This window comes from Anas acuta, chromosome 17, assembly GCF_963932015.1.
Source record: "Anas acuta chromosome 17, bAnaAcu1.1, whole genome shotgun sequence".
Classification (NCBI taxonomy): domain Eukaryota; kingdom Metazoa; phylum Chordata; class Aves; order Anseriformes; family Anatidae; genus Anas; species Anas acuta.
In genome coordinates this window covers 15,131,731-15,149,754 of record NC_088995.1, presented here as the reverse complement: position 1 = coordinate 15,149,754, position 18,024 = coordinate 15,131,731, and the positions used below count along the sequence as shown (strand labels likewise).

The 18,024-nt window shown below is 43.2% G+C and overlaps 1 protein-coding gene across 1 annotated transcript; it reads right to left on the bottom strand.

Moving 5' to 3' along the window:
* Positions 1–1,456: 1,456 nt before the first annotated feature.
* On the bottom strand, positions 1,457–17,915 carry DHX37 (DEAH-box helicase 37). Its single transcript, XM_068701277.1, has 27 exons — positions 17,732–17,915; positions 16,877–17,046; positions 16,603–16,715; positions 15,598–15,913; positions 14,732–14,880; positions 13,899–13,991; positions 13,318–13,414; positions 12,731–12,844; positions 11,933–12,034; positions 11,318–11,432; positions 10,886–10,981; positions 10,207–10,283; positions 9,361–9,499; positions 9,027–9,103; positions 8,196–8,428; positions 7,666–7,777; positions 6,983–7,089; positions 6,144–6,332; positions 5,640–5,764; positions 5,275–5,391; positions 4,979–5,151; positions 4,476–4,590; positions 4,140–4,277; positions 3,701–3,795; positions 3,182–3,255; positions 2,250–2,347; positions 1,457–1,662 (listed from the first exon to the last, which is right to left on the bottom strand). Exons 1-27 carry the CDS (start codon positions 17,850–17,852, stop codon positions 1,583–1,585), a joined length of 3,435 nt encoding a protein of 1,144 aa, XP_068557378.1. The 5' UTR covers positions 17,853–17,915; the 3' UTR covers positions 1,457–1,582.
* Between the last annotated feature and the right edge of the window lie 109 nt (positions 17,916–18,024).

Genomic DNA, 18,024 nt, shown 5'->3' with positions numbered 1-18,024 from the left:
TTCCCCTGTTTATCAAGGGTTTGCACAGGCACGGTTTTTACCACTGTGCTGTGATCCTTGCTGTGCTTCTTTGATCTCCTCTGTACCAAGGCTGGGAGCTCAAGCGTGTCTGATAGCACGCCTCCGAGTCCATCAAACACCTCTGTTATCTGTGCACAGATGTGCTACTTGCCAAACACACAGAGCACAAACAGCAGTGGGTACAATCGTGCTTTCCTACATTACTTACGTGCAGACTTTATTCACACTTAAGTGACGTTGCAGCTGGAAATATTTACAATCCTCCTTGCCAATCTTCACGTTTAATCCACTCCTCCCAACACCACTGCTGTGCACATTCCTGTGATGAAGGATGTCACCTGAGTGTCTATTCACGGCACTTGCCCAGCCAGTCCATGGAACAGGTGCATCTCATCCTTTTCCTTACCACCACAAAACCATAGAAAATAATATCAAAGCTTATTTTAAAAAAAAAAAAATCCACCCTGTAATCATGTTTTACACTGTTATACATAATACAGTTTAAACAACTGCTTGGACTGCAGGACTGCTGTCTGTGCTAAGGACTAAAAAGGTCTGTTTTGTATCCAATAGCTCTCTAGATTGCTAAATGTACAAACCGTGTGGGTCTGCAACAGCTTGCTCATATTTAAAACATCTGTCTGCACAAGATTACTATTGCTTAAAGCTTCTTTCATAGCCAACACCTGTTACCTGATTTGATTTTGATAATACACTGGTATTTTGGCTGTCACTGAGCAGTACTCACGCAGCATCAAGGCTTTCCTTCTCCCACCCTGCCCCACCAGGAAACAAGATGGGTAGGAGTAAGCTGGGGGGGACGTGACCAGGAGAGCTGACCTGGCCAAAGGGGTAGTTCTGTGCATCCTGCTGGGAGCCTGGCTAGACATCAGCCTGCTTGTGGGAAGTGGAAAGTGGTTGCCTTTCCATCATTTGTTTTGTTTCTTACCTCTTTTTATCACTTTAATAAACTACCTTTCTCTGAACCACTGAGTTTTCTCACTTTTGTACTCATTCTGCTGGGTGACAGACAGTGAGGAAGCAGTTCTGTGGTCCGTAGCTGCTGGCCAGGGTCAACACCTCACAAGAACTAAAGGTTCAGTCTGCACTGGGATCTGTAGTCATACATCAAGAAGGTCCCCGCAAAGGTCTAAAATTGTACTTTTGGAACATCCTACATAGAAAATAGTTCTCCCATCCAAACCAAGAATGATACATATTTATTGTATGAATGATACATATTTATTGTCCATACGACTAACGTAGTCCAAAGAGAAACTTTAGCAAACAATTGGTAAAATACAATGGATAAAATTATCCAAACATTAATATTACAAAAGACCAGTAAAAGAGCTGGTAGGGCTTCTGAGAACACAGTGGGCTTCCCAAAAACCACAGTTTTTGGGAACAGGTTCACTTTTTGTTCACCTGAACAACAGGTTCACTTATGCTAGCAGTTAGCAAGTGTATTTGCATCATCAGATTTCCAAGAAAACTCAAGCTGTCAAAAGACCTCGGAGAAAAGGAGTCCCCCAGGAACAGACTCGGGCACTTCACCGTGCTACAGTACTGGTGGCCAGTTCTTGGCTAGATCACCATGCATAGCTTCAGGGAGCCACTGACGATAGGCTGCGAGCAAATCTAGAACAAAAGAGAGGAGTGATTAGATGGCTGCTGGGAAGAGCAGACCTGATGACATCAGCCTGTTCACAGAGAGGCTGAGGAATGAAGGCAAGACCCTTGGTGAGAGCAAGAGCCATCTTTCCAATGCTGGGATAGTGCTGGAGCTTGGACACCTGAATGCAGATATAAAAGTACCAAGTAAGAAAGAATTACTGTGGAAGCCAGCACTGCAATCCAGGGGAACTTTTACACTTCACTGCTGCTTCTATCAACAACTCTCAGAATCTGGTACCCCAATATGGGTCAAAATCCATTTTACCAGGCAAAGAATTTTTCCATGTATCCATTGACAGTCTAGTCTTTCAAAAGCCCAAACCAAACAAATTAACTGTGATTAGAACTAGAGAAAAAGAAGTTTTCTTAAGTTACAAAGAAATGTTTCTTTCGAATGTTTCTTCCAGTCTTTCACAAGAGCCAAAACAGACATTATTTTTCCTACACAGAGCGTATCACATGAAACAGCCTACCTTTTTAATTATACTTCGAAATGACAACTACAAAGTCCCCACTGATATGACTAATGATTAAGCAAGCATGACACTTACACTTAGGATTTTTCTTCCATGCAGCCAGTAATGCATCACGATTATCACATTTTTCAGCAACTAGAGCCTGCAGGAGAGCTTCTGTCCTGGGCTGAAGTCTAAATGAGTCCAAAATAAAATAAAGCAATGTTCATTAGCTCAGTTTAGTGAAGTGCTAGAGCATTCAACTCATCTTTCTGAATTCATACTCTAATGCTATTAAAAGGCTAAATACAAATGTAAAACCACGCAGCCTCTGGATACAGAGACATGTTGTTAGTTTAAAAAAGTTCACACAGCAAAGAGAAAGAAATTCATAGGTCCCATGCTGCAAGTTGCACTGACTAAATAAGGAAAATACTTTGTTACCCAAGGGTCCTACAAATTACAATTTGTAACATCAATCATATTTAGGGAACTCTTTCAAAAGCCTTGAATCTATCAACTCCGTGAGAACTCAGACAACTAAGAAAAAGCTTGTTTTGGTAAACAATAGAGGACAACAGGGGGGAGATCAAGGGAAGCAATAAATGACCGTCCTTTTGAGGGTCACAGTTCTATAAACAGAATCAGAACCACAAGAAAAAATGTGGTTGAAGGTCACTGGTAACACGTTTTTGAAAAGAACTTAGGACAATGTAATTGGCCAAATCCCAAAGAAAATGAGAAAAGTAACGACATGGATCTGACAGACACACATGTGAGCAGTTTACTTACACAAAGCAGCCTGCAGAGGTCAGTGCAACCACTGGGGTTGCGTGTGTTCTTCCACTCGGCCCTCACAATAGCTCAGCTCTCTTGAGACAATTTTTCTTGGTAAGAAAACTGATTTTCCCCTCCCTACAACTACATCTTAGATCACTATCTAGTACACCCTTCCCAGCATTTTTTTTTTTTTAAAGTAAGTTAAAAGTGTTCAGTTCTGAAAATAAACTTTGCTTTTTACAACTTACTTGGACCATGTCTTCAGCATTATGAGAGGACTGGAGAGCAGACAACGCTTATAAGAATCCAACTTTTCAATGACCTGGGAGAAATATCATAGTAAGCATATAATAAACAAGGTAAATTGTTTTTTGTGGAGACAACCATCAATAAGCTTGTACTACTGTAGACTTCTGTCTCATATCTTCTATTACTGTCTCTCTCCCATTCATGTCTCTATACCAATTTTGTCCTGACTGGCTTGCTAGACAACTCTTGTCTCTCAGAATGGAGATATACGAGCTATAGCTTTTTTCCTTTGACAAAACAGGACTTAAATCAGGGTGTCTTTCACCCAACAACTGATTCTCATGCTATCTCATACTTTTTTAAAGGTATCTTCTCCACCTAACATGGCAAATTCCAGCAGCCACTGGCAAGCTATAAGGAACAGGGACACAAAAAGAAAGAAAACAAGCCTAATCTCCTCTGGAAACTAGGCTAAAAACACCGCTAGTGTCAAGGAAGTGATGCAGCTGGGCACTTACCTTTCCCTCAAGCAGGAACCTGGCAAAGTATTTATAGCGATCGATACCTTCTGGATAATCAACTTCCACAGCAGGGAGCTGCCAGCTAACTCGATCTGGAAAGAAAGATCACTTTAAATCTCCTGAACGCTCAAAGAGAAGGGTAAATTTCCACATGCAGTGTATCAATACAGGTGGTAACAGAACTGGAGAGGTACAGCCACCACCCAGGCAGCCTTGCTCCTTAACAGGGGTAATTGCTGGGCATAAAACAGCCACGCCAATGGGAAGATGCTGATATTTAAATACTTTTAATCCCATGGAGCTACTCAAACCACTGTCAAGCCCCTTGAACAGTCCATTATTATTATTATTATTATGGACAGTCTCATTAAGAGACGTTACAATACCCATAGAACAGCTCTTAGGAAAAATTAGCGAGACATTTCAAGAAACTTACAGAAGACACTTGGCCTATGGCATCGAATTCTGCCCGTTTCAGGGCAGTAAGATGGAGGAGGATTTTCCAGAGGCTTCCCAAAGTGGCAGTATGGTGGCAACAGGGCAGGAATCCACTCGGGTTCGACTGCAGACACACCTTAGAAGAGGAAAACATACTTGAATGAAGGCTTCCTGCCAGGAGCTGCCACTCATTAGCAGTCCTATGAGGAAAGGACACGGTCAGGATCTCATCTTCATGGTTGTTACATGTCATTTTTCAAGTCAACTTTTTGTTAAGGCACCTCTGCATTCCTAACCACATCTGCAGAACAGGTGTGGACCACAGTAGCCTCACCTCTCATATACAGTTTTGTAGTCTCAACAATTTCTTGGTACACCACAAATTCTGGGAGTTGCTTGAAGAGGACAGAGCTTGGATGGATGAACACTGGGTCATCCAGAAGAGCAGTCTTTAAGAAAATACAGAGGATTGAAGCAGAGTAAGAGTTACCGGCAATCCACTTTCTTTATAGTATCACATTTCAAGCTCTCTCAGATGGACATCTATAGTTTCCTTAAGTGATGAAGGTTTTTAATAACACCATACTTTTCCGCTTCACTTTCTCTAGAGACATCAAGCATTCTGCAAGATGAACTAATAGCAATTCTTAACTCTTTTATAACAATTCCTACATGAGGACTGGGAAATTGCAACACTGGGAACTTAAATTGTATGGAGAAAAGCCAGCATTCACAGCCCAATGCTGTAACCAGCCAGAACCCCACGCTTTGCAGAGGAGTGCCTCTCTGCCCCACAGACATGAGGGAAGAGGAATTCAGGCAAATCAAGCTGTTTACCTTGTAGGCATTCTTCCACTTTTCATCCAGGAGTTCTTCTGCCTGAACCCTTCGAGCAAGGTGGTCCCCCAGCCCTGCTAACACAACCTGTCTCAAGTAAGTTGCTTGAGCCTCTGTTGGGGGTTTCATCTTTGGATCAACATAGAGGCCAGTATCAGCACAGACTGAGTTCACTACAGGGAAAAAGAAAGGTGAGTTACAACTCAATAGGAAGAAAAAGTTGTAACAAAGAGACCAGTTGAATTTTTGACCCCCAAAGAAGATAAATATGGCATTTTGTCTCAAAACTCATTTACCTGCTGTTGTTAGCTGCCCTCTCAAGCGCCTGACTTCCAGCATGGCTTTGTATCGGAGCCCGTTTTCTTCACAGAACTTAGGAGTACACCCAGCATATTCACAGGCCCCCACTGCTCCTGGAAGTGAACAGTCAGGTGGAGAAAATGGCTGTCACAGTTGGCATGTGCATACCACAGCCCCCACTCATTTGGAGCTGTCTGTTAAGCTGGGACACTTGGAGGCTGCCTGGAGAACAGCCTAGAAAATACAATTCTAGAGTCAGTTCTACAGCAGGAGGATTGCTCTGTATGAAGCTGAGGTCAGAGTGATGGGGAGGACAATAGAACAGAAGTTAACAGCACAGGGAAATGGCTGTCTGCAGTACCTAACATCACCATGAGGTCTCCAAGCTTTTGCAATGCCCCTTGCCCAGCCCAGATCTTTTGAATATGTAAAAGTCTTGCTTTCTTCCCCTTCAGCTTTACTGTCTCTTCCTCGCTCACTGCTGGCCTGAAAGAAACAGAAAACAGCATAAACCAGGATTGCACTTACATGCAGATAACCCTCAAGGTAACAGAGGCATCAACATTTCTACTACACAGTTCTAGCACAGGACTAAGACAGAGCTTGAGGGCAGGTGTAAAACCAAACTACAGAAGAGCTTGGCGCCACCAGGGATTCAGAAGCTGGCACTGCAACATCACTGAGCTGTGACAAAGTGATGCATCCTATACTTTTTCAAGACCAGGTTGGATGGGGCTTTGAGCAACCTGATCTAGTGGGTGGTGTACACAGCAGGAGGTTGGGATTAGACGGTCTTTAGGGTCCCCTACAACCCAAACCATTCTATGATTTTGTATGAATAAGGATGTTAGGGTCACTTACTCACCTGTCAAACTCTTCAAAAAGCTCCCGAACGGTCATTGCAGACACTATGGTAATGGTGTAAGGCAGACAGTCATGCTGCTTGCTTAATGCCAGCATCTTTCCATAGCGGGGGGCTACAGGAAAAGTTGCCATTATTCTACCCAGGGGACTAATAGGGCAACTCAGCTTTGCTGCCTGCTGTTCCTTAAGCCTGTGGGAAGAGTAAAAAACAAACAAACAAAAAAACACACAAAAAAAACAAAAACAAAAAAACAATGAAGTTCTGAATTAATACAAGTCTGTGTTCCTGCCTTTGCCAGCCCAATTCATTTGATGTCACAGCTCTGTTGTTATGTGCTGGTCCACAATGCTAGGGCAAAGATTCATCTTCCTCACACAGCTCCCATCTGCCCTGTACCCAGCACTCCTAGCACTGCCCTTCCCTGCCCAATCCTCAGCCTATGAAACCCTATGCTTCAGGGCTGCAGAACTAGCAGCATTCTGGTTCCTGGCAGAGCAGCCCAGCAGCCAAGTAGCATCTTCAGCTGCTCAGACCTGCACACAACAGAACACCACAGGGGCGCTTCAGGCCCTTTCTGCTGCAAGTCTGAGCACAAAGACAATTATTGCAGAGTGGCCTGTTCCCAATGCTCCAACAGTCATGTTCTAGTACTGAAAGACACACAGGGCCAGCAAAACAAACCCAAGCAAACAAGGGGCTGTTATAATGTCCATCTGTCTGGGTAAGAAGGCACACTGATGCAAGGGCTGAGATGGAAAAGCAGGAGGGAAGACAGCAGTGCCCACTGCCTTGATAGCTTCATCACCATGAGGAAATCTGTGGGTGACCACAGACATTACCTTCCTGTCAGAGGGGGCTCCTTCAAGGCACCCAGGGCTATCAGTAACTCCTCAGCTGCTGCAAGTGCTTCCACTGGAGGTGGTGTTGGGAACGGGAAGTTGATAACCTACAGACACCAAGAGAAAATGCCTTTCAGTACATCACTGACATGGCTCTGACCAAAAAGCAGTCTGGATCAGTAAGAAGTCCTGGAAGGGAGTGAAAACCTTCCCTTCGTTTACGCATGCAGAAGAAAAACATTTAGAATGCTTGCCAAGAATGAGAGGAAAGGCCATATAATAGGAGGAAATGCTTAGAACAAAACTATTAGGAAACTGAATACTAGCATCACCATTAGCTGCCACTGACTTCAGTCCTGCCTACGGCAGGCTGTTTTAAGGTCTAACTCTAAGCACTGCGCTCAACTATCAAAACACAATCCATATTTTGACAGGGGGATTTTTCATTAGTGAGAATATGATGCGAAAGCTCTTATTACCAGAATGAATTTGTCTGGTAACGTCCAGTGGAATTCACGACAGCTTCTGCTATTTGCAGAACGAAAAGTGAGTCCCAGGGATCTGCCTCTAACACAAGGCACAGTTTCAAGCAATGAGAATGGAAGGCATTTGTGCTTGTTTCTGGCTCCTAGGGGCAACTATTTTTATGAGCTCTGTAGCATAAAGCCAGTTTGACACCTCACCTTTTCTATATTCAGTGCCTTCATTTGCAGAATCAAGTCTTCCACTGGTCGCTTTGTTATCTCTGGAGCAGAAAATTTCTCAAAGTCCATGAAGACTGCTGAAGAATATAACCTAGTGGACCAGAAATGCAGCTTAGAAACTTGCAAGAAATCTTAACTCAGGAGATGTACATAAAAAAATAGCAAGGGATTTAAAAAAAAATAAAAACACAAAAAGGCAGTTGTGGATACTATTTATGTAATCATTGAATTATTTACATGGCTGGGACATAAAACTAATCCATGCTGGCCACCTAAAAAAGAGTTTTCAGCAATGGAAAAGCCTCTGAGAAGCCAAACTGCCAAACCCACATTATCAGTGACAATTTATGTTCATCTTTACCTCTCTAATTTGAATGAAGAGCAGACAAACTCAAGTGTTTCAAGCACCACTGGGTCCTTGTGAAGAGGGACAAGGGAAGCTGTCCAATTCACAGTGACACTAATTGAGCTCTTTGTTTTGCCTAAACTTCTTCCCGTAGCCAGCTAACCTGTAACAGTGCCCCGGTTCAGTCCGGCCAGCCCGACCTGCCCGCTGGTTAGCTGAAGCTTGAGATATCCAGGTGACTCTGAAAGATGAAACCCCAGTAATTTTGTCGTAGAAACGTTTCTTGACTTTTCCACAGTCAACCACATATTTGATGCCCGGGATAGTGAGCGATGTTTCTGCTACGTTGGTAGCTACAACACAGAGTCTCGTGCCAGGAGGAGGAGGCCTGAATACCTGCAACAAAAGGATGGTTGTGTGAAATGTGTTGCCAACAAGGGAAAAGAGACAGGCAGTCAGCTCACGTGGGTTGCAAGAGATTACGATGCATATGGCATTGCAGGTAAAACCCAAGAGCAAGACTACAGACCTGCTCTTTGCCTCCAGCTCTGGAGCTCTCCACCCAGCTCAGCTAATCCCTCAGAGAGGCATTTACGAACGGGCTCATGGGCACATGGGCTCCAAGTGGAGCAGACACCAGTGGCCAGTTGTATTTAGACACACTGTTGTCACCTCTGAAGCCCAAAAGGGCTTCAAAGCCCAAAAATTCCCAAGAAATCCAGGATCCAGATGCACCCCATGGTTGTGACTAACTTTAACATGCTACCAGACCATTGCTTTTCATCTCTTCCAGCTGAACTAGCACATCAGGGTGATCACAGCCCACATGAGGCTTGCTCCAATCCCATCCCAACTTTCGCATGGATCCATTCAAGTCTGCCCATTGATGGGCAGTCCAAGATGGGCATTTTAACTCACAAAACACATGTGACTTAAGACAACAATGCCACATATCAGTAAGGGCCATTTGCTTTTGTGTATATAAATCTTTTACCTTTGCTTGTTTCTCTGGTGCTAGTAAAGAATAGAGAGGGAGCACATAGAGTGGAAGGGACGAATCTGGTTTCTCATCTGTGAAGAAAAAAAACAATCTTAAATACACAGTGAGTCAACTTCCAGGCTTATCCCCAATGTCTCCATGAATATAATTTCATTAAAAAGCAGTAAGAAATGATTTGGCATAAAGCTGAATCTGGAAAACCTTACTAGCTTTTCCATTACATAGGTCTGATGTGCTGTCACACCAGATTAGCTAAGGATGGCTATTTTATGTCACACATCTCACAGATGACTGCAGATAAGAGATTTTCATTTTGTAAGTGCCAAACCTTCTTCTGAGTCTCCATCTCCTAAATCAAGGTCCATATCAGATCCTGCAATATCATCATCAGTTTCAGCATCTCTATCTTCATCTCCTTCATCCACTGGTACAACAGAGTAATTGTTCAGATCAATTTGGGGAAGTGCCTGTGAAGAACAGGGAAGGAAAACACAAAGTTTTAAGTAGGATATAGACAGCACTTCTTAATGCTTATTGCAAATTTGAGTGTTTATTCCAAATGTTTGTTGGCCTGAAGCTGAGAGAGGGATTGAGAGATTTCATTTGTACTTCAAAACTGAGAGTCAGGGGTGAATAACCCAAATAACTATTTTAAACAGCATTCTGTGCTGAGACAAGTTTCTTCACTGGGAGAACAGTGGCAAAGGGTAAAACTTCTTTACTTCTTCCGGGATCTAACGTCAGTGGACAGCAGGTTTGTAACTTGACAATCTCCTAACAAAGTTCATGTTGGACTTGGGTGGAAGCCAAATGCTACCCTCCATCATAGAGGCATCAGTCTCAATTTTGGATAACAAATAGCAAGATGAGGTACAGTCCTGGAGCCAGCAAGTCTGGAACTCCTATTAAAGTTTTAATCATCAGTACTTAAGGGAAATTGGTCTCCTGCCCGCAATAGCCAAGGGCACATTTTAGCACTCCATTTCTCATAATGTAGTAGCTATGAGTGTAAACAATATTGCTACATTTCCTGAAGGGGACACATATATGCCACAAGTCTTCATGCAAGTCTAAAACAGCCTGATACGAAACAGAGCTATGCAGGAGTACTCTTTCACAGGGAGGTACCTGCTCCTTCCTGTCTCTTGGAGGAATTCTAGCCATCACACATTACCGTAGCTTTCTTCTGCTTCCTTGATTTCTTAAATTTTCTGATTTCTTTCACTGATTCTTCTCTGTCATCATCAACTCCTACAAAAAAAAAAAAGCCATTAGAATTCCCATTAGCTGAGCATGCCTTCCTCTTAGAAAAGAGAACGTACAGTCTACTCCCACTCCCACCATTTTTTGAATTCAAAAAGCATCAAGGTATGAAAAAAACAAATAGTCACATTGAAGGCAGAGGGGACAGGGACGACACACAAATTTAGTATTTCCTTTAGGAACTATACTGAGGATCAACAGCAGCACATAGAACAACCGTGTACCTTGAGAATTAGGAGAGAATTACCTGAGCTATGTTAGAACTTAACTTTCTAAAATCATCCTGGGAAATCCCACTATCCCCAAAACAGTCTCCAACAAGAAGCAGCACTTCCACTTGTAATTCACACCCAACAGACAGTGAAGAAATGCAGTGTATTCTGCAGAGCAGGAAGGCATCATACACACAAAACTTTTCCCCAAACTCAAAACTGCACAAGCTTAACAGTTATCACAGTCATCCACATTAAACCCTCTCCCAACCCTTTTTAGAGGCATTTAAATAAAAGCTCTTACTTTAGGTGCAAAGCAAGCTCGTTTCTCAGAAAGAGAAATTCCAAGTTTAACAGTCCTTTATTCTATAGCATTACCTGCATTGTTGTTTTTTTGGAAGGGAAAGGCTTTCCTTAGCCTCCTACAGAGAGAATGGACTTCTGCCTGGCCTGTTAAAAACACCAAAATCCCACCTGCAAGAGAAGAAGTCACTCTAAACGTCAGCATAGGTATTTCAGCTCAGGTTTCAGATCTTGGTCGTGACAGAAGACAGGTCAAATGCACTGTTAAGTAACAAGGAGGAAAAGTATGTCTGACTGCATCCATCTTCCACTACTCCCTCAAGAAACACGCTAACATAACCACGACTTAAGTGAAGGATAATTTTCACAAGAAAAACCTGCCAGGTAAAAATGCACAATACATCATTACAGTTTCCTGCTGAAGTCACTAAAAAAAAAAAAAAAAAAATCAGAAAACTCTAGATACGTGAAATATGAAGAATTTGAGAGGTTCCACAGAGACCTTACCTGAGGGTAGCATTCGATGGATTTTACACACTTTTCTGAAACATTCCCCACTGTAGTCATCTAGGGGGGTTTTCTTGTTAAAATGGACAGTTACAGGGAATTGCCTTGCATCTACCTAGAGTGGAAATACAACAGCAAACAAGCCCTGTTTTGTAACTCCACCACAATTGTTACAGCCTACATGGGAGAACTAAGTAAGCTTACCCTAAATTCTGCTCAGTTCTGGGTTTTGGTAACCTACAAAACACTGGACCCCCAGGAGTTATCAGTGTTGTCTGTGCTGAACACCATGAAAACAAGATAAAAAACAGACTATTCTCTCCTTCAGATCATCAGCTTGGATTGAGGCTTTCTAGTTCCACTAAACTGTAACTTCCAGTCTTTCAAAATAAACCAATTCTACCAGAGGAAATTTTGATAGAAGTGGAGAGAAAAAACACTGAGTCCCCAAAGAAAAATAGTCTAAACAAAATAACTATTTTTTAAAATTGACATCTGAAAGATTTCAGCACCAAATGGACAGATTACAGTATCTTATTTTTTATTTTAAAAAGGAAGCTCTCATTATACTTTAATTGTTACATCTGGCATAGATTCCAGTGACAAGAAGGATACCTGAATTACAGGAGGCGTAACAGAAAACAGCCTGTTGTTCTCTGTGAAATCTTCAACACGAAGGGTAGCTGACATGATGATCAGCTTCAGTGGCAGCCCTTTCTGCAGGGATACAACATGTTATTCTTTGCCTGAAGGCATTTGACACTTATGCTATACAGCACACAAACCCAGAACTATTAGTGGGACCCGACACAAGTACCAGCACCAAAGTACTCGCAAGGTAAGGCAATGAAAGCACCACGTCAAGTGACAGGACACACATACCTTCAAGTGCAGTATGTCTTAAAACACACAGAAACCTGTACTGGCACTCCTGATATTGTCAGCGACTTATCTCTAAACCACTGCATTCTCTCCCCACTTCTTTTACATACATATGAAAAGCAAAATCAGACACCAAGAGCTGCCCTGCAGGGACCAGCCCCAGCCTCCAGCATCTGCCAGGACCAAACACTTCAGTGTCTGCAGGAAAAGTCTCCTCCCAAACGCTGTTATTGGCTGGCTTACTGCAGTGCAACAGTAAGCACCTTGCTTTCTAACAGGCAGCTAATTCTAATTATTTACATGTTTCTCGTGGCACTGCCTGAGCAGTTATCTATTGGTACCAACATGTACCATTTTTCCCTCTTGGTAAGCTCTGTGCTTCTCTTATCACATGAAGAGAAACATTTTCTGAGTGTTATTTCAACGTTTATCAGATTTCCATTGACTTTCACATCACAGAGTCCCGCTCCCTTCTCACACAGAGCTCCTTCCTAACACCCCTTCCCCATGACACCCACTTGTAAAACTTACCTTTTCACGAAGAGGCACGATGCGAGACAAGAGGCCTATCAAGATATCCGTGTACATACTTCTTTCGTGGGCTTCATCAATAATAACTACCTTGTACTTTAAAAGCAGGAAATCCTGAGAAGAGAGAATATTTTCACCACGTGAAGCCTCATCTGAAGACATCTTTAAGTCAAGATAATCCATGCCTGCACTAGCACTGACCCCCCCTCACCCAGTCTCTCTCACGTTTGAGCACAGTTTCATGCACTGATCCCCATGCCATCTGACAGCGAACTATGGCACCACCTCTAGTGGAAAGACGGGCACACAGTCCTGTGCAAGTAGTGTAGCAGAGACCTGAATCCCCAAGGCTACACGAAACAGCCTAGTTTCCAAGACTCCCTTCCTTGCTCTCATATAACACAGCAAGATAACCTAACATTTAGGGGCTTGGGCAAGAACATAAACGGTTGAGATTAAATATGTTTTCAGTGTGGAAAGGGATTTTGCTTTGAAAGGCATGCAACAAATGCACACAAAGCAACTGGCACCTCTTTCTAGCAACATGAGACACCTTCCTTTTCCTAGCACTGAGAAGAGCAACCTACCTTCTGAATTTCTTTCAGCAGCACGCCATCTGTCATGAACTTGATTTGTGTTTCATCTGTAACATTTCCTTCATAACGTATTTGATATGAAACCACTCTGTGAGGAAATACCAGGGCAGCCACAAAAAAAAATCATGGAAAGAGATGGGAAATTCATGTTCAGACCAGGAAGCAGCCTTCAACCTAAGTAAATTAAGACTTAAAACCAACATAAGAAAAAAAGTACCCCATCAGCTCACCATAGCCTAGCACACATGTAACGCTAGAAACTGGGGTATACAGCAATTTTGTTTTGAATTATTTAACGGCTGTGGGACACTTTCTCATATGGAGAGAAACTAAGGCCATTTCCCACACACCACCTCCACAAAACCCTGCCTAAAAAGTAATGTACAACCACCATTAGCAGCACATCTCCATGCGCTTTTTACAAACAACCCCATGGAAGAGTTTATAAGTAAACTGCCACAACTTCTCAACAGACAGAACAGCCATACATAAATTTCTGTTTCGGCCTATCACATATGTAGTGCACCTCCATGCAATCTTCCTAGCAAGGTCTCATCTTATTTCCTTCTGACCTGTGGGACAAGTTCATTTCCTTAGCGACTCGCTGAGACATGGACACTGCAGCCACACGCCGAGGCTCGGTGATCCCAATGGTACCATTTGAACTAAAAGGGCAAGGAAAGAGGAGAATTGTTTGGCTGTTTGTTTTAAAACAAAAAGCTTAGAAAGACTACAATAGGATTTCTGCACAACTTCTCTGAAGTCATTTACAAAATTTACACGAGAGTATCACACTCTCAGTTCTATTTAGCAGAAAAAGAGGAAGTTTTGGAACTACCCTTGTGTTTTACGTATGCTGATCTGAAGATACATGTAAGTTATTTTTTCCCCAAATCTTGTCTCTGTAATTCCAGTCTCCCTGCACACCCCTCTGGCAATGAGGTTGTTTTCAGAAGAAATTCAGGCTGGGGAAGCAGCACAGAAGCTGGATGCACCTTGATGCAACTCAAAAGAAGATCTTTTGAGGTGGGCACTCTTATGAGGTGCCCAAGCTTATAAAATAAGCTTGCATTTTCTTGCAACAGTAAAAACAAACGTCTGTAAGCAAAAGTTAAAGTATGTGGAATAGGTAGACCTTAAAGCTCCTATGTGAAAGTGAAAGACAGGACAGTGACTTTGAAGAAAACTTTTACCTGAGAGGTTTCAATAGATTGCTTACATAAAGAGGGTTTACCAAGTCACTCCTTCACATTTTTAAAAGCCCATTCAACATGGCCACTACTACCACACAGCAAAAACATGGTCAGTTCAGCCATTTCAGAATAAAAGAAACTAAATCTGAAGTGACTGAGCTCAGCTTCAATTTTTCTAATCACATTTGCCGCATATAAAAGACGACTCCTACCTGGTATAACCAGCCTCATAGAGAAACTGGGGTACTTGTGTGGTTTTGCCACTTCCTGTCTCTCCACATATGACAACAATGGGATTCTCATTAATGGCTTCCATGATTACTTGCTCTTCAGCTAGGATTGGCAGCTTTAGTCTTGCTTCCTGAAATAAAATAATACGTTGTTTACTCACATAATTTTGTATCTTGCTCCCTTTTTGTTTTTCCCAGGACCAAAAGCTGTTACGTAGCTCAGATTACAAAACCCACAGAAAGGAATTCTGCAAGCTTTGTGGATCAAAAAGCTCTAAACCAACTGATATCAAACCACCATGTCCAAGAACTAGACTCATCAAAACATCTTGTCAGAAAGCTGGCTATCTGTCCAGTTAATTAAACCACTTTAATTTGCGAAACTTCAGAGTCCCTTCAGTTTATTAATATAGCACTTATAATAACTACTCTTTTCACAACCTTGCCTCGTCTGTTCAAAGACATGCAAACTCTTCCCAGTTCTGCAGAATACTCTACCCATGTCACATGGAATAAAACTGCATCAGATACAGCACAATGCAGAGGTGAAAGTGACTTCGCTAGATTTCTCAGAGAAGAATGATAAAAGACTGCTAGTGGATTATACATTTAAAACTAAAAATAATGCCTATATCCTAAAACAAAACCAGTTTTCCTTCTGCTACATTAGACAGGCTTAAAGCTCAGACATGTATGTTTACAACTCGCATGACCCTAAGTGCACCCTGCTCCACACAATATATTGCCAGACGCAAGATAATGCTACGGTGTCTGCAGTGAATTAATCTGATGCAAGATGCTGTAATTTCCAAGGCCCTTGATAAGTGCTTTACTACTTTCAGTCTCACCTGAATCTCAGGAGACCTGTCCACTGGAATGAAAATCACAGGCTTGCAAGACAGTCTGTTGGACGCTGTCTGGCAAACCGGAGCAGTAGGAACAGCCTGCTGGTTAGCCAATGGCTTCTTTGTGCCTTCCTCTAGCTTTTCCGCAGCATTCAAATCGCTGGCTGAAGACGTCTCAGTTCCTTGTTTATGTTCTTCCTTCTCCTCCTCACTACTGGATTCTTCCTCAGACTCAGATTCTGAGCTGTGCCTTCTCTTGTTTGCACCACTGATGCTCCTGATCTTTTCAGGTACAGCACTCCCTGGCTCCTGTACCACCCTAGAACAACACGTCAACTACATTTTGGTCAATGTTCTCCGGGACCTCAGGCCAGACACATCTTCCACAGAAAAATTCATCGCCGTAAGTCACTGCCTGGGCCTGAACCCAGGTTTTAACCAGAGGAAAAACTTCTACACCCTGTGTGTAGTGCAGCACTACAACAGGTTACTCAGGGAGGTTAACTTGTTCCTCTGAATATCTCCATTCCAGGAGGTTTTCACAACTCTGCTACGCAAAGACACGGCTAACCTGATTATGCATTCTTACCTAAGCATGCTCTGTACTGATATTTATCCCTTTCTTTAAAAGCCATCTTTGCAGAAGGTAAAATTAAGCTCTTGATGAATCTAGTAAGTAAGGACTGCATCAGTCAATGTTTTGTAAAGATTTATTCCACCAGCTATGCAGTTTAGCATAATTTATTGGAGTGCTCATACATAACTGTCACGTCCCTTGCCCTCTCATGAAAGGGAAAACCAGGTTATTTTCATTTTCCTTCAGAAAACAAGAAATAGCTACCATATTATCACATAAAAATAGAAATTATTTAAGCCAATCCATTTTGAAGAACCTGTATGCGCTAAGAAGAAAATAAATAAATAAAGAAGAAAAAAAAAAGCAAAGAAGGTCGCCCAGTTATCAGGTACTGCAATGGATCAGAATGGTCCTTCCCCATAACGCCTTACCTTTTGGACTGATACATACGTTCCCCAACACCCAGTTTGGACGTAGTATACAGAAGCTTCATTTCTGCCTCAGAAGCCTGGACCTCATTCAGCTTGCTGAGCAGTTCAGCTCGCTACAAGGGAAGAAACAACCAAAGTCAGTGCTTATTTTCATCAGCAAGTAGTTTCATTTAAAGATCAGCCCTTGAGTTTTAAAGGGTGTGCTCCAACAGATCTTGCCGTGAAGTCACAACAGGAATCACGAAACCAGAGGTACTACCAAGCACCCACATACCTGCCTCTTCTTCTCCTTCTGCTCTAAAATTTTCTGCAAGTTCTTCTTCTGTTTCTTGCTCAGGGGTTTCTTCTGGTGATGCACAGCACTCGGAGCTTTTTTTGGCTTTGCTTTTTTGGCTGGCAGGACCAGGGCATTACTTTCATCAACTCCCTTCAGCTTTGCCTCATCTGCAAGCATGTTTGGTTATTCATTTGTGCCAGGCTGGTTATTTTCAGCACACTGCTCAACAGCCTCACTGCAAACCTTACCAGATTTAGCTGAACAAACACAACCCTCACCTCCGACCAAAAAATAAAAAATTCCCAGTTATCAGCAAGGACAAAACCCCATGAAATCAGCACATCAATATTTGGCTGGTAACAAGAATGTGAAATTGCCCTTTTTATTTATTTTTTTAACCCCCCAGCATCAAAGGGCATGGGGGCAGCTCAGGACAGGCACGAGCATGACTCTCCACAAAATAAGGGATTTTTTTAATAATAAAAATCTGCACTAATTATGTTTTTATAATAATAGTGTACGAAAAGTGATTTTTGACAAGAGACATTTGTTCTGATGGTGCAAGTGCCCAGCACAGAAGTGCTTCAATAAATGAATTGCCTTAATAACCAAAGGCATATTAATAAGCAATAGCTTACTAATAAGCAATAGCTTATTGTGCTATACACTCCACTATTGCTATTAACAACCACTAGCACATTAACGAGCTCATTAAGCTCAATAACGAGCAAAAGCGCTGCCCCGGCCTGGCCGCAGGACTCGGGCAGGCGGGCAGCGACTCGCAGCAGCCATTCGGCCCGGCCCCAGCCCCCAGGTCCTCGGTCCCCGGCCCGGTCCGTCCCGACCCCGCACCTCCCAGCTGCAGCTCCGCGGGCACGGGGTGTTCCCGGGGCTGCTCCTGGGGCCGTGCCTGCGCGGCGCCGCGCGCCCCCGCCCGCGCCTTCCAGTTGTGCCGGCGGCGCGCGCGGCCCATGGCGGCGGCGGGACCAGCCCCTGCCCCACGTGCGGCTCCTGTCCCTTCCGGGCCGCTCGCGCTCTCGCGAGGAGGGGCGGGGCGAAGCCGAGACCGCGCCTCTTCTTCCGAGGAGGGTTCAAGACCGGCCCCCGCCCCGTCTCCACCACCGCCACACACGCCCGCAGTAAAG